This window comes from Bos javanicus, chromosome 10 (assembly GCF_032452875.1).
Source record: "Bos javanicus breed banteng chromosome 10, ARS-OSU_banteng_1.0, whole genome shotgun sequence".
Lineage (NCBI taxonomy): Eukaryota > Metazoa > Chordata > Mammalia > Artiodactyla > Bovidae > Bos > Bos javanicus.
The window spans coordinates 26882020-26899409 of NC_083877.1; the positions used below are offsets into that span (position 1 = coordinate 26882020).

The following is a 17390-nucleotide window of genomic DNA, read 5'->3' on the forward strand; positions in this document are numbered from 1 at the left end:
AAAGGAGATGAGGGTTTGATCCCTAGGATGGGAAGATCCCCAGGTTGGGAAGATCCCCTGGAGAAGGAAATGGCTACAATCCATAGGGTTGCCAAAGAAACACAGCTTTGTGAAGAACAACAACAACAATAAGGAATTGAGACTGAGAGAGTGTAATGAAGTTGTGTAGTTCAAGGAAGGAGTGGCTACATAAGCAATGCTTCACCAGGGATATAGCTGCAACCTACCTCTAAATGATGGGGAAAGTAGAGTTATTGTTGGAAACTGGTGACCAGCTTGGAGTCAGAGCAATACAAGGACATCAGGTCAGAGGAGGACAATAAGAGAAAACAGAGAGCAAGGCAGAGAGTTAGCAGGCGAAAATGGGAATTCCACAAAAGTTTGTGTTGGTGGATGAGGTGCAAAGTGTGTAATTCCAAGCAAGCTGCTAAGTCTCAAGCACAGTACAACCACCAAAATGCAAAGATCTTGATATTTGGAGTTATGTTGTATCTCAATCAGGAAATTTTTCCTATGACTCAAGAAGGCAGGAATCCCAAGAAGATACAGGACACTAGCCTCTGAGAGTGGACCGCAGTGCTGCAGAAGCACATGGCTGAATGGGGATAAGACTGTAGAGTTGAGAAAGGTGATTTGTTTGTTTTAAATCTAGAGGAGGGAAACGTTCAGTGTTTTCCCAGGTTATTGGAAAGGGTTGAAACATTGTTTATAACTGAAGTGGTGAATATGTCAGATATTTGTAGGAAGACAACAACGTGGGTCTAGATGTGAGAAATTATAATAACAATAAACTCTGCTTCTTTATGTACTGCAGGCAGAGAGGATGGAGAATGAGAACAGTACGGAGGTGACAGAATTCATCCTTGGTGGTCTGACTCAATCTCAAAATATTCAGCTCCTGGTGTTTGCCCTAGTCTTAATTTTCTACCTTATCATCCTCCCTGGAAATTTCCTCATCATCCTCACCATCAGGTCAGACCCCAGTCTCACGGCCCCCCTCTACTTCTTCCTGGGCAACCTGGCCTTCCTGGATGCATCCTACTCCTTCATTGTGGCTCCCAGGATGCTGGTGGACTTCCTCTCTGAGAAGAAGGTGATCTCCTATACAGGCTGCATCACTCAGCTCTTCTTCTTGCACTTTCTTGGAGGAGGGGAGGGATTACTCCTTGTCGTGATGGCCTTTGACCGCTACATTGCCATCTGTCGTCCTTTACACTATTCGACTGTCATGAACCCTAGAGCCTGCTATGCCTTGCTGTTGGCTCTGTGGCTTGGAGGCTTTGTTCATTCCATTATCCAAGTGGCCCTCATCCTCCGCTTGCCCTTCTGTGGTCCAAACCAACTGGACAACTTCTTCTGTGATGTGCCGCAGGTCATCAAGCTGGCCTGCACTGACACCTTTGTGGTGGAGCTCCTGATGGTCTTCAACAGTGGTCTGATGACCCTCCTGTGCTTCCTGGGCCTTCTGGCCTCCTATGCGGTCATCCTCTGCCGTGTACATGGTTCCTCCTCTGAGGGGAAGAGCAAGGCGCTGTCCACGTGCACCACCCACATCATCGTTATATTTCTCATGTTCGGGCCTGGCATCTTTATCTACACCCGCCCCTTCAGAGCCTTCCCAGCTGACAAGGTGGTTTCTCTCTTCCACACAGTGATCTTTCCCCTGTTAAACCCTGTGATTTATACTCTTCGCAACCAGGAAATAAAAGCATCTGTGAAAAGGCTGTTTAGTCAGCACTTAGCCTGATAAAAAGTGGAAAAAATGAATATGAAAATAATGACTGGAGAATTTCATGTGAAATGAAGGTATTCATTTTCAAAACACTGCTTTTATTGATCACCTCCCATTTGTCTAGGCTGTACTAGGCCCTGGGTGAAAGAGCTACTACTGAGGCAGGTAAAGTCACTGTCCTCTGAAGTTACAATCTGGTAAGAATAGACAGCCAATAACATAGAAAATAAACAGTATAGTTTCAAGAATATATATATATCCCTGAGGGTACTAAAAACAAAAGCAAAATATTCAATAGCAAGTGTGAGATGGGGGTAGTGAATTTACTTTTAGTCTTGAAGTAGGTCCTTTAAAGGAGGTGATGTTTTGGCTGATATCTGGATAAACTGAATATGCTAACTGTGCAAACATGGGCAGGGAGAGCCTTCCAGGCAGATGAAACAGGTATGGCAAAAATCTGAAGATAGTAATGAACTTGGTATATTTGATGATCACAGCAAAGGTCAAATTGACTGGGATTTAATAAGCGACTGTATAAACGGTTAGCATTCATGTTGGAGATACTGACAATGTCCAGCACATAGATAGGGTCTATGAAGTGAATATAAAGAGCTTCATTTTATAATAATTATAATAAGAATCCATTATAAACAGTAGAGTAATTTCTCTCATGTGGTTCAAAAGTGATTCAGGGCTGTAAACTCATGATTCTGAAGATATCAAAGAGTTGAAAATATTATTAAAAGGGAAATGTTATGCTTACATCTTCAAAAGGAATTAAACTAAATTTTTCTTCAATAATCACATAGAGGAAGGCAAATAAGCAAGTCATTTTCATATGAAAAAAGTCATGGAAACATTTCACTGTCTTTTTTGCCATGACTTCATAATTAGTCCTATCAGATATTTATGACTCCTAACTGTTATTGATCTCATCCATAATTGACTTCACACTGAGTGTGACCCTGATGGTTCTTTGGTGTATCAATCAGGAATCTTTTGCATTCTAATTACTTAAAAATGATTTAATATAGAGAATTACATGCTTATGAAACAGTTTCAAAGCTTGGAAGAACAGATTATAGGCTGGATACCCAGAGATGACTCCCAGAACAGCACAGGAGACCTAGACTACAAAGAGAGCTGTTCTTGCTACAACCTTTGTCATCTGTTGTCTGAAAATACCACCATGTTAGCCTAGGACCAGGGTCAAGATGATGATCCACAGCCACTGTGAACTTATCAGATCTCCCCTAGAAAACAGAAGCCTCTCTTGGTACTGCCTCTCTGACAATGGCTTAACCAACTGAATGGGTAGCATCCAAAACAAACCTGGAACCAAAATGCATGGGATTAATTTTTATATTTTATTTAAAATAATCAAAATTAAAATGTTTATGATTTAATATAAATATAAATATGATTTAAAATAAATACAAATCACACACGTAGTAAAATATGCATATTATGGAAAAGGGCATTTTCTTTTCTGAAACATCTCCTTCTCAATCCTAGTCTCTATCAGGGCTTCCCTGATAGCTCAGTTGGTAAAGAATCCACCTGCAATGCAGGAGACCCCAGTTCCATTCCTGGGTTGGGAAGATCCCCTGGAGAAGGGATAGGCTACCACTCCAGTATTCTTGGGCTTCTCTTGTGGCTCAGCTGGTAAAGAATCTGCCTGCAATGCGGGAGACCTGGGTTCAATTCCTGGGTTGGGAAGATCCCCTGGAGTAGGGCATGGCAAAGCCCTCCTACAGTATTCTTCCCTGGGGAATCCCCATGGACAGAGGAGCTTGGCGGGCTACAGTCCATGGAGTCACAAAGAATCACACAAAACTGAGCGATTAAACACTCGGTGTTAAACACAGCACATTAACACATTAACACAGCGATTAAATACTCAGATTAAACACAGCACAGCTACCTTTATATCTACTCACATACCTGTATCTCTCTTGAGACTGGCTGACTGATGCTTTTCCTACAAAAGTTGATTCCTTCATCTGTGCATCAGATTCCATTCCCTCTTTCCTACAAAGGACCATTACTCCTTTCTCTCTTATGAACCATTAACTTTTTCCTCCCTATTGCATCCCCTTGGCATATGTTTCTTTAATCTTAAATAAAATCTTTTTGTCAGCTTTCTCCTTCCACATCTTATCTCATTTTTTCTTCCCCTTTAGAGCCAAGCTCGAGAGTGGTTTAGAAATATTTATAGACTTTTAAAGAGCAGCTTTATATTTATAGTAAAGTTGAGCAGAAAATACAGAGTTTCTATATATCACCTGCTCCACATCATATATACATACTTTTCCCCATTAATATCTTGCATTACTGTGGTACATCTGCAACAACTGATGAACCAATACTGATACATTATTTAAAAATAAAATCCATTGTTTATATTAGAGTTTGCATTTTCTCTGCAGTTCTATGAATTCTGACAAATACATTTCATCTATTCATCATTTACAGGATTTACTGAATCTTTGCAACTGTTCTGTTGGTTGGCCTTTTTTTTTTTTTTTTAAAGTCATTTTCTTTATTTCTTTTTACAGAACAGAAATAGAAAAAAAATGTTAAAAATAAAGTTTCTTCTTCTTCTTCTTTTTTTTTTTTTTGTATTTCAAAGAGTGCAAAGAATGTGGTCAGCTAGGGAAGATTCTCTTGGGCTCTATTGCTTGTCTTATGAGGAATGTAGGTTAGCTATGGTAATTGTGAACAGTTCAAAAAACTGAAGAAATTTGGAAAGAAGATTGTGTTTGGAGAGCAAACCACAGATGAATGATTGACCTTCAAGTAAATATAGCCAGACCCTCAGTTATAGTTTAGGGTTGAGATTCCACAGCTAGTATCATCCTGAATTCCGTGTCATAAACATTTCAAAAAATTATGTTAATAATTATAATCACCTCTGCTATTCTTACCACATTTTATTCATCATTTTCTCTGTGCCAGGCATTCTGCTGAATGCTTTATGTTTATTTGTTTGTTTGTTTATTTGTTTGTTATGTTTAATTTAACTTTTACACCATTCTTCTAGGCTATTGCAAGGTACCTGCCTTCACTTCTTCCAGTTACTTTGAGCTTTCCAACTTCTCCTTCCCCAGATTTTATCCACCTGAGTAGCAGCTATCATTATAATATTAGCCTGTACTAATTTTCAATGTCCCATCAGAAACTTTAATGCAGGATTCTTTCTTTATATGATTCTTCAAGTAAGCAAGAGTGTGCAGGTGACAGAGTGCCTTAGTTCAAAAGAGAGATTTTCCAACATTGGGATATTGAACACTGGGGCATAAAGATGAGAATATTTCTGTAATTAAAGGAGCAATGATTTGCTCCTTAAATGATTGCTCAAAGGTCTTCTAAAGACCAGTCCCAGTTGTGCTTTTTCTCTAATGAAAACTGCTTCATCATGAATGTCGGCCCACACTAAATAGCAAAGATACACTTCACAGCTTTTCTTGCTACACTGGGAAAAATCAACTCAACATATTAATAACTCCCACTGCAAGCAGATTGTAGTGCCTAATCTGTGATCTTCCTAGATGGCTCTGACTTTTAGTGGCTTTTGTAGCAAGACTGGAGAAAATATATATACACACTTCTAGGCTTCTCATGCTTACTAAGGACTATGGTGATCAGTAGGTTTGTGAGTCTTGAAGGATATGATATTTTTGGTTTCTGATGCACAGCTGGTAGATTAAAAGACACACACTCACACAAACACATATATATGAAGACATAAAGATGGGTGATTCAAGTAATCAGGTATTAGAGAGGCCTCTAGAGTTCCTTCTGAACATGAAAGGAGGAAAAAAACTGACAACTGTTTACTTACAATGTGTATGTGTGTGTGTTTATTAGTCGCTTCAGTCATGTCCCACTCTGCAACCCCATGGACTATAGCCCATCAGGCTCCTCTGTCCATGGGATTTCCCAGGCAATGAATACATACCATATTCATTATATATATGATATAAATATAAATTAAGTATAATAATTTTTGTGTTCTCATGACTAATTACATCATTAAATCAGGGAAATAGAAGAAATATTCAAGTATCTGAGGCTGAGAAATTTTAGTCTTTAATATATCAAGATACTTAGATAATTTTTATAAGAAGTAATTTAACCTCAAAAAGATGAAATGATTTTGGAAGCCAATATCTTTTTCTAAATCACTGAATTGATACTAGGATAATGTTTTTACTGAAATTATTATTATTACTATTCATGAAATAAAACAAGCTGATTATTTCTGAGCAGTATTAAATTTTGAAGACTAGACAATTATTGAATGTTGCCCAGGACATATGCTTAATGCTTTATAAAGACTATCTAATTGAATTTTCATAGGTAAAGAGGTAAAATCTTAGGCTACTAAGGTATGAGCAAAGTCACACAGCAGGTTAAGAACACTTTAACCCTCTTAAGGACTTTCCCATAGTTCAGTTTTCAGATTTGTGCAATATTGTTCTCTGACAAATCTAAAATATTTATCAACACTGACAGGATAATTTGAATATTTGCAAGTAAATGAGGATGAAGCCAGAGTTTCTTCCAATATGGGAAAACAGAAGGTCACAGGAGATATTTGTAGAATTTGCAATCTGCTGTAAATCAAAAACTCAATTTTGAAAAATGAGTCTGAGTCTTTAAATAATTTTTTTTTTTTCTTTCAGTTGCCTCTGGTGTCACTTTGACATACCATTGTCAATGTGGTTTTTTTCCTTTGCTTGCGTTGTTTGGCTTTGAGGATCTTACATGCTGGTACTACAAAAACCTTGATACTCATCTTGTATCCATATATTTCCTGGATTTGGCCTAGAATTTTTTTTCTTCTTTTTCTAGTCTAAAAAATTAGCTTTGTTTGAGTAACATGTGGAGAAATAGAGGAAGGATTTTCTCTTCATTTAAAAAAAATGTTTCTATGAGATCATAAGATAAAAAACTTGAGAATAACTCATATGTTATAGGTATATGTTTTGATCATCTGTAATTTTACAGAATTAAGAAATTAATCATTTATATATTCATAGTTAAAATAGTACTTATCAATCCTAGCAAAACAATTTGAAAATGTATGAATGAAATTAGAAAGAAAGTGGAATTTTTTGTAGTTGAGAAAACAGAAGTTTTCTTAAAGGAAAAATCATTTATCATCCTCATAGAATAAGAACTAGGCTTCCTGAAATCACTACATTAAACTGTTATTTAAATCCAGTGTTTTAACAATAGTGAATCAAACATAAATTTCATTTTTTGGTTTAACAGAAAACTTTGAGAGTTTCATCCCCATTAAAATTTTTATTTACCTTACTTGTTAAGTAGAACACAATCACTTACTGTAATCTTCCTCTGTAACTATGGATTATGTAACTCCTTAGCCAGTATTCAGAAAAGAATATTTTTGTATAAGTATGTGATGAGTATAATCCAGCATGTACTTGATGGTGATCAAATCATGAAGTTTTCCATTTGTAGTGACATCTGACACAGATTGTTAAGAGGTTCCAAAAAGAAAAATATTTACTGAGATAGTTGGTAGTTAGATTTTAGGTAATCAATATTCTAGTTAATTATTAACTGATATTATAATTCCTTCATGTGTAATTGTAGAAATATTGCATTTTCTAACTCTGTCATTGTGTACCATTTTGTCATCATAGACCAGAGCTTGCAGATCAATGGAGGGAGTCAACCATTCCAGAGTGTCTGAATTTGTGTTACTTGGACTTACTGATTCTCCTCAGCTCCAGATTTTCCTTTTTGTGATGTTTTCTGTTTTCTACCTAATGACCATGTTGGGCAATTGTCTGATTTTGCTCACGGTACTGTCCACCCCACACCTTCACTCCCCCATGTACTTCCTGCTCAGCAACCTGTCTCTCATCGACATGTGTCTGTCTTCCTTTGCCACTCCAAAGATGATCATGGACTTCTTTGCTCAGCACAAGACCATCTCCTTCGAGGGATGCATTTCTCAGATCTTCTTTTTGCACCTCTTCACTGGGACTGAAATTGTGCTGCTCATCTCCATGTCTTTTGACAGGTACATTGCCATATGCAAACCTCTCCATTATTCATCAATTATGAGCCAAAGAGTGTGTGTTGGGCTTGTGGCAACTTCTTGGACAGTGGGCTTCTTGCATACAATGAGCCAGTTAGCTTTTACCCTCTATTTACCCTTTTGTGGTCCCAATGTTGTGGACAGTTTCTTCTGTGACCTTCCTTTGGTCATCCAGCTGGCATGTATAGACATATATGTTCTTGGAATCTTCATGATTTCAACCAGTGGTGTGATTGCTCTTGTAAGTTTTCTGTTTTTGCTGACTTCCTACATCACTGTTCTGGTCACTATCAAGGACCACTCCTCCACTGGATCAACTAAGGCTTTTTCTACCTGCACTGCACATTTCATAGTTGTGTTGATGTTCTTTGGGCCCTGCATATTTATCTATGTGTGGCCTTTCACAGACTTCCTGGTGGACAAAGTTCTCTCTGTTTTCTACACCATCTTTACCCCTTTTCTGAATCCACTTATCTATACTCTGAGAAACCAGGAAGTGAAAACAGCTGTGAAGAAGAAACTAAGTAACCAATATTTAAATCTTGGGAAAACTACTCCGATATATTCAGTACAATGAGCAGAGATCTCCTATCTGAGATTTAGTATCATCAGTTTTGGTCTCAGAACAATAGGAAATTAAAGTTAGAATCTTTCAAGTCATTTAGTCTAAATTCATGAAAATCAGAAGTTAAAATTGAGAGATGTGAAGGATCATGCCTAAATGTTAGTGCAACGTTTGCAAGTCCTTTGCAATTATGGATCCATTTGAAAATCTGTTGAAATGTATAGGTTGGCTTTATGGAAAAATGCACATATTATCAAAATTGTGAACATAAATTCAGGAATTCATAGACTTCTGAATTCTATAAACATAGATCAAGGTTCTTAGAGAAGCCTGAGATAAAATATTGCTCTTTTGTCTTTTAACCCAGAACATTCTCACTCAGTTTCAAAGTGTTGTGGTATTCTGATGTCTTCCACTTGCAGAACTTAAATTAAGAATGGTGGGCATAACAGGTCTTTTCATGGCATTGGAATATTTTTTGTGGAAAATTTATATTATGAAGCTGTTTTGAATATTGTTGAATAAACTTTTTGAGTTCTGAGTCAACTTTGAACAAAAGAGAACAGTTCAGAGGATACAAGATTTAATAATACCTTTTCCTAATAAGTATATAGATCACTATCACACTTGATATAGCAAATAATTAATCAAACATCAGTTGTAAAGTTTAAACCATGGAAAGTAAACTACTTAAATATGACTGGCTTTCAAAACCTGGCTTGCTAAGCATAGATCTGATGAATTTATTAATACCCCAGACTAAATGTTTGAAAAATTATAAACTATTAAATTCATGATAAATTTTTCATTTCCAAGTAAATTATCCCCAGTTATTATTAGTCTCAGCGTGAGTATACAATATAAGATAGCCTGTGGAAAGAAAAGATGGTAATTATTTAAGAAATATATTGCACAGTTCTTCTTAATTTGTTATATTAAATATTATGTTGAATATGGTTTTTTTAATTACAAGACAGTCTTTGAAAATCAGCTGGTCCATCAATTTCCCTCACAGCTGAAGAACCTAAAGTCTAGAGAATCCATAAAGCTACAGGCTGAATCACCATTAAGGGGCAAAGCTCATTGCTCTAAACAATACGTGAGACTTAGAATTAGATCTTGGATCTGTCATTTCCTAGTTGCGCTATCCTGGGAGAGTCACTTTACCTCTTTATTCCTTTTTTAATCTCTAACATGAGGATAATAAATGTAATTGCCCGTTGTAACTATTTTGTGGAAAATGGACAGAATGGTTTCTAAAAAATGTCATTTCCTTTTTTCTTCTCACCAAGGTAGATTTCTATCTAAACTGTACTTCAATTTTAATAAGTATGTATTTGAAGAACAATTGTATAGGTCTAACCACTATTTGTCAAACACAAAACCTGATATTCAGTTTTCGGATGTCTGTAATATTGTGGCTTAAGATGTACAGCAGAAAAATAATAAAACACTTCCCAGTTTTCCACTGCTCAAAGGAGGTGGCATGGAAAAACTAGATAAAATTGCCTAATACTTTGAGATTTCTCTGAATAACAGTATACCGATAGGTTGCATCTCCTTGAGTTGACTGAGGTATATGAAAAGAGTTCAGGAAACAATCTGTCATCATGGATTATGACAGTTTGTAAGTTCCAGGAGAAAAACACAAGCCCCTGCCTTGCAAAGAAAGAAGTGGCTTAATAGTTTCTTTCATTTATCTCAGACTTTTAATGTTTTGACATGCTTCAACACAAACCAAGCCAAATATTTAATATCTGAAGTTAATTAGTGTGCAGTTTAGGGACAAATGTAGCATTTGGACTAGGTATGAAATCACATTTTTAATTTGAAATACTGTTAATTTTAACCAAATCATAAATTCTTCCTTCTTGCTTCAAAGTCAGCTAGACAAATGAAAAAAGGTTAAGGTAGAAATATACTTTTGCCTCATATACATTCTTTAGCAAAAACTATCATCTTTATTTTTAAATATAAACTTCAGGTCTAAAACCTTCATTTCAATTCAATAATCATTTGTTGAGTATCTACTCTGCTTAAGGCCCTTGTTGGGTGATGGAGATCCAATAAAGTACAAGATCTTTCTCTGTCTTTGAGGGGCGTATATTTAGCAATAGATAGGTTCCATCTGTTGTAGGTTGAATTCCAGTCCCACCAGTTTATTTCTTGTGCAACTCTGAGCATGTATTTTTGATGTTTCTAAAACTCAATTTCTTCATCATAAAATTTGGACATTTTATGGTATATTTAACAACTTGTGATATTGTGAAAATCAAAACACATATACATATAACCAGCAGTGCTTAGCACTCAAAAGTGTTTATGAATACTAACTAATTATACTGTTATTGTTGCTGTTGTTTTAAACATGATTAAAATTTCAGGGCTACTGAAATATAAATAGTTGTGCCTACTTGAACTTAAAGCCATGGTTTTAATACTGTAATAGGATGTGTAAATTAACTTAATATTAACTAAAGTTAAAATATTGAATTTGTGCCAATTATTAATCTTTGATGTATTTCTGTAAATAAAGTTGTCCCTTTACATCTATGTTTTTCAAAAGAGGTATTATATTTTGGGGCTTTCTTATTTAAGTTGAAATATAGTCCAAGATCGCATGCAAGGGAAAAAATAATAAATACACAATGTTCAATAGGCCAGTGTGCTGTTGTTTTTAAATAGAGTGTATCTGACTTTTTAAATAGAGTGTTTTTAGTGTTTTTAAAAATAATATATATGATTAAAAAGCAATACAATGTTATTCATATATTTATCTCTTGGACTTTTATCCAAAAAATAGTAGTGAAATGTTTTATAGTCATATATACCTGGATATATTAAAATATTAACTGGGGAATGAATGGTGACAATCATCTATTCATTTTATATATAGCATGTTATTAAATGTTTCAACAATAGAAAGAGTTTGTCCAGACTTATGAAAGTATAAGGGAATTGTTCATGTAGCAATATGATAGATTTACAAAGACAGAACTGTTTGTGTGAAGATATGGTACTGTTAAGGAAATTGTTAAAATTTGGTTCAGTTCGGTTGCTCAGTCATTTCTGACTCTTTGTAACCCCATGGACTGCAGTACACCAGGTCTCCCTGTCTATCACCAAGTCCCAGAGCTTGCTCAAACTCATGTCCATTGAGTTAGTGATGCCATTCAACCATCTCATCCTCTGTTGTCCCCTTCTCCTCCTGCTTTCAATGCTCAGCATCAGGGTCTTTTCCAGTGAATCAGTTCTTTGCATCGAGTGCCAAAGTATTGGAGTTTCAGCTTCAACATCAGTCCTTTCAATGAATATTCAGGACTGATTTCCTTTAGGATTCACTGGTTTGATCTCCTTGCAGTCCAAGGGAATCTCAAGAGTCTTCTCCAACACCACAGTTCAAAAGCATCAATTCTTGGCCCTCAGCTTTCTTTATAGTCCAACTCTCAAATCTATACATGACTACTGGAAAAAAACATTGCTAAAATTGGAACCATAAAATTATGGGATAAAGTTAGCCATTTCATATGATTAAGATATCCCTGAAGCTATAGAGTGAATATCTAGCTCTACTTAGGCATTTCTGGGGGTAGATCCCATTCCTGTGGAATTGGTTAAACCCCAAACTGTGTCCTCAAAGCATATTTTGTTAACTACATTTCAGTATAATTGCGCACGCACACACACACACACACACACACACAGGTTCTAGGGAACCCCTAGAGTGGGTATTGTGAGTATCATCATTAAAGCCAGATTTTCTAGCCTAAATTCAGCTCTACACCACTTACTAGTCTTGAGGTTTGGGATAATTTAATTAACCTCTCTAACTTAGTTTTCTCATTGTTCTTTAAGCAGAGTTAGCAAGTTGCAAATGTTTGGATTCCCACCATGTTTTGTCTTCTCTCAAAGGTTTATAAAGAAATCAGAATAATTAATCCAATTTGTTGTTGTTGTACAGTTGCTAAGTCATGTCTGACTCTTTGTGACCCCACTAAGTGCAGCACTCCAGACTTCCATGTTCTTCACTATCTCCCGGAGTTTGTTCAAACTCATGTCCATTGAGTCAATGATGCCATCCAACTATCTCATCTTCTATCACCCCTTCTCTCACCCTCAATCTTTCCCAGCATCAGGGTTGTTTCCAACAAGTCAGTTCTTTGCATCAGGTGATCAAAATATTGGAGTGTCAATTAGATAGTGAGAAATTTCACAAGAAAATAGAGCTTGCTGCATTGTCTCAAAAATGAGATAAAACAAAGCAAAAAACCAAAATTTTAAGCCATATAGCATTGGACCAGAATTCTAAGCTGTAGCAGAGTTTCCAGATCAGGTGAGTACTAGAGAGCTCATCTCTCTGTTTTATCTTGTACCAAGTCATTCCATTCATGTGTATTACCCCCAGCAGTTTGGGATCTTTAACAAAGATTTTAGAGTGTAATACACCTTTTTCATTTTATGCCTATAAACTTTTTCTGGCTCTAACTCCCACTTTGACATAATCCAATTTTGCCACGAAATTTAATGGCTTACTCTCAGCATAGCATTTATTGAATCACTGAGGAACACTGATATTCCAGCAAAGTATTTTTTCATGAAGATTTAAACCAAGTTGGAAGTATCAAAAAATCTTTTATATTTCTTCTTTTAAAAATGCCTTTCTCTTTTACAAGTGGTTGACCAGTTTACCCAGCACCACTTGTTAAAGAGATTGTCTTTAATCCATTGTATACTCTTGCCTCCTTTGTCAAAGATAAGGTGTCCATATGTGCGTGGATTTGTCTCTGGGCTTTCTATTTTGTTCCATTGAACAATATTTCTGTCTTTGTGCCAGTACCACACTGTCTTGATGACTGTGGCTTTGTAGTAGAGCCTGAAGTTAGGTAGGTTGATTCCTCCAGTTTCATTCTTCTTTCTCAAGATAGCTTTGCTATTTGAGGTTTTTTTGTATTTCCATACAAATTGTGAAATTATTTGTTCTAGCTCTGTGAAGAATACTGTTGGTAGCTTGATAGGGATTGCGTTGAATCTATAAATTGCTTTGGGTAGTATACTCATTTTCACTATATTGATTCTTCCAATCCATGAACATAGTATATTTCTCCATCTATTAGTGTCCTCAAAGGGAACTCTCTTACACTGTTGGTGGGAATGCAAACTAGTACAGCCACTATGGAGAACAGTGTGGAGATTCCTTAAAAAACTGGAAATAGAACTGCCTTATGATCCAGCAATCCCACTGCTGGGCATACACACTGAGGAAACCAGAAGGGAAAGAGACACGTGCACCCCAATGTTCATCGAAGCACTGTTTATAATAGCCAGGACATGGAAGCAACCTAGATGCCCATCAGCAGATGAATGGATAATAAAGCTGTGGTACATATACACAATGGAGTATTACTCAGCCATTAAAAAGAATACATTTGAATCAGTTCTAATGAGGTGGATGAAACTGGAACCTATTATACAGAATGAAGTAAGCCAGAAAGAAAAACACCAATACAGTATACTAATACATATATATGGAACTTAGAAAGATGGTAACAATAACCCTGTGTATGAGACAGCAAAAGAGACACTGATGTATAGATCAGTCTTATGGACTCTGTGGGAGAGGGAGAGGGTGGGATGATTTGGGAGAATGGCATTGAAACATGTATAATATCATGTATGAAACAAGTTGCCAGTCCAGGTTCGATGCACGATACTGGATGCTTGGGGCTGGTGCCCTGGGACGACCCAGAGGGAGGGTATGGGGAGGGAGGAGGGAGGAGGGTTCAGGATGGGGAACACAGGTATACCTGTGGAGGATTCAGTTCGATATTTGGCAAAACTAATACAATATTGTAAAGTTTAAAAATAAAATAAAATTTAAAAAAATAAAATAAATAAAATAAAATAGAAAAAAAAAAAAAAGCCTTTCTCTGTGTCCTGATTCTCATTCTTTGACTGCATTTCAGTGGAGGTCTGCTTTTAGCCATTTGCATTTCATTGTACATTGAAGAGCTGTGTTAGTTCTTCCAAGTGTACCTTTGATTGTTGGAAAATAGGATTGGCTTTTGTGGAAGTAGTTCAGCCTTAGTCTCTGGAGAAGAGATGAAATTATCATAAGTAAGATTTTCTGCCATTGTCAAACAGGTGACACCCTAATCTTTTCTCTCAGTAAAGATAATCCAAGAAATGTCTTTTGACTCTTGTTTTAATCACAGTCTAAGTGCTATGCCTTTGGAAACAGAAACAATAGGACATAATTCCTAACCTTGAAGATGCTGCTGCTGCTGCTGCTAAGTCGCTACAGTCATGTCCGACTCTGTGGGCTGTAGTCCATGGGGTCGCTAGGAGTCGGACACGACTGAGTGACTTCACTTTCACTTTTCACTTTCATGCATTGGAGAAGGAAATGGCAACCCACTCCAGTGTTCTTGCCTGGAGAATCCCAGGGACGGGGGAGCCTGGTGGGCTTCCGTCTATGGGGTCGCACAGAGTCGAACCGTGAAGAGATTATGCCTAATACAAACACAGGTGATTGCAATGGAATGTCATAATTGCCATGCAGGAGGAGAAGGGGACGACAGAGGATGAGATGGCTGGATGGCATCACTGACTCGATGGACGTGAGACTGAGTGAACTCCGGGAGTTTGTGATGGACAGGGAAGCCTGGCGTGCTGCAGTTCATGGGGTTGCAAAGAGTCGGACACGACTGAGCGACTGAACTGAACTGAACTGAAGTTTGTATACATAATATGGGGACTTTCCAAATGTGCCTGCAGAGTCAGAGAAAGGTTTGCAGAGGTAGTGCTGAATCTGAGATTTCAAGGCCAAGTTGCAGAAAAGTATGTCAGAAGGAAGGAATAGCATAGGCAAAGGCAGAGAAGCATAAATATGCCTCGCGGGGAGACTTCCCTGGTGGTCTAGTAGTTAAAACTCTACATTTTCAATGCTGGGGGTGTGGGTTCAATCCATGGTAAGGGAATTAGGATCCCACATGCCACACAGTATGGCCAAAAAATTAAAAAAAAATTAATTGAAAAAATTGCTAGTGAACTGAGGAGCTAAATGTAGTTTACTATTTCTAGAGAACAAGATGTAACGTTAGTGGTTGTGGAAAGAGATTGTGTTGATAGAAAGTAGCCAGAGCTTCAGTTCAGTTCAGTCACTCAGTCATGTCTGACTCTTTGCGATTCCATGGACTGCAGCACGCCAGGCTTCCCTGTCCATCACCAACTCCTGGAGTTTGCTCAAACTCATGTCCATCGAGTCAGGGATGCCATCCAACCATGCTTGGTGTGAAATAAAATTCACATTCTATAGCAAGGCAAGAAAAATGTAAAAAAACATAAAAAAATTTCTTTGCTCTTTGGTCTCCTTATTCTCCTCTCCTGTGCATTGTGTATCTGCGTCACATGTATAAGTACCGCACGCTAACCAATTGCGCCACTGGAGCTCCTGCGTCACATGTCGACTAAACCTCCCCCATCAGCAGAAATGCCTGCTCAACCATAAACAGCAACATTCTCCTAGAATCAACAAGATAACTCCATAAAAGATAACATTCCTCCTTGATCTTGTAAGGGGCCATGATGACGGGCTTCCCCATTGGCTCAGTGGTAAAGAATCCACCTACCAATGCAGCAGACGTAGGAGATGCGGGTTCAATCCCTGGGTCAGGAAGATTCCCTGGAGAAGGAAATGGCAACCCACTCCAGTACTCTTGCCTGGGAAATCCTGTGGACAGAGGAGCCTGGTGAACTACAGTCCGTGGGGTCACAAAGAATTGGACACGACTGAGCACACACACACACACATGATGACACTTAGATCTGGATTGTGTAAATTGACAATAGTGTATCATTTAATGTACAACCCACTGTCTCAAAAAGCTTATATGATCGTTGTTTGACTTCTAATGGAGTAGAGGTCAAGTGGAACAGTTCTCAAAGATTTCTGAGATGCTATAAGGGTTTATATGGGAGACCCTGGTTTGATTCCATGGTCGGGAAGATATCCTGGAGAAGGGAATGGCAACCCACTCCAGTATTCTTGCCTGGAGAATTCCATGGACAGAGGAGCCTGGTGAGCTACAGTCCATGGGGTCGCAAAGAGTCGGACACGACTGAGTGACTCACACACACACATAAACACACACACATTATGGTTATAATTCTCAGTTTGACTAAGGTAAAATGTTCCATATCTTTCTTAGATCAATTGATTATAATTTTTTTTTCAACTCTAGGATGCTAGCTGTATATTGCAGAGACAATGGGGAGCACTGGGTACCTGAGGGAAGGCTGGAAGCAACAGGCCAATTTTTATACAGTTTCTGTTTTGAGAACTTTTTACAGTTTTATCGAGTGATTTGATGGACGTTTACTTATTTTCACTTATTTTGGTACATAAAAGGATGTATAAAACATATAGTCTGTGCTTGAATACTTTGTTGTAGACTCAAAAGAAAAGATATCCTGGTTTTTCTTCTCTCTTTCCAATCTCTCCTGAATCTTTGAATCTTCTTATTTTACATGCATACTGAACCTTATGTTGTGTGGTGAGTTGAGTTACCAATGACTAGTAAGTTGGTCCAGCAATTTCTGGAAAGAAGGCTCCCTTTTCCTTCTTATTCTCTTCTTTTCTCATCACCCTGCACCTTGAAGCTATTTCCCAGAATCTCTTTATCTCCCATACCCTGAAAAGACCTGCCTTTCTGAATGGCATGTTGGTGCATGTTCATTGAGGGGATGACACAGAAGTTGGTAAAGTCTTTACATTAAGGTCAGATAATACCTGGAGGGGAGCAAGATGGATTACAGAAGAAACCTGGACATCCCTGGTGAAGCATATACCACTTAGCATTTGTCTCCCCAATGGTGATGTTGATTTTGACATTGTTATTCCACTGTTTATGAAGATAGAATATATGAATTTATTCTCAAATATTTATTCCCAAAAGCTTATAATATAGCAGGCTTCATTAAATGGGTTATAGAAGAAAAACCAATGTGGTTGGGGAATA

The 17390-nt window shown here is 37.4% G+C and overlaps 2 protein-coding genes across 2 annotated transcripts; both read left to right on the forward strand.

Moving 5' to 3' along the window:
• Positions 1-609: 609 nt before the first annotated feature.
• On the forward strand, positions 610-1747 carry LOC133255374 (olfactory receptor 4N2). The gene has a single exon (XM_061429833.1). It carries the CDS (start codon positions 824-826, stop codon positions 1745-1747), a length of 924 nt encoding a protein of 307 aa, XP_061285817.1. The 5' UTR covers positions 610-823.
• A 5562-nt stretch (positions 1748-7309) lies between these two features.
• Positions 7310-8385, forward strand: LOC133255375 (olfactory receptor 4K2-like). Its single transcript, XM_061429834.1, has one exon. It carries the CDS (start codon positions 7426-7428, stop codon positions 8383-8385), a length of 960 nt encoding a protein of 319 aa, XP_061285818.1. The 5' UTR covers positions 7310-7425.
• Positions 8386-17390: the final 9005 nt, after the last annotated feature.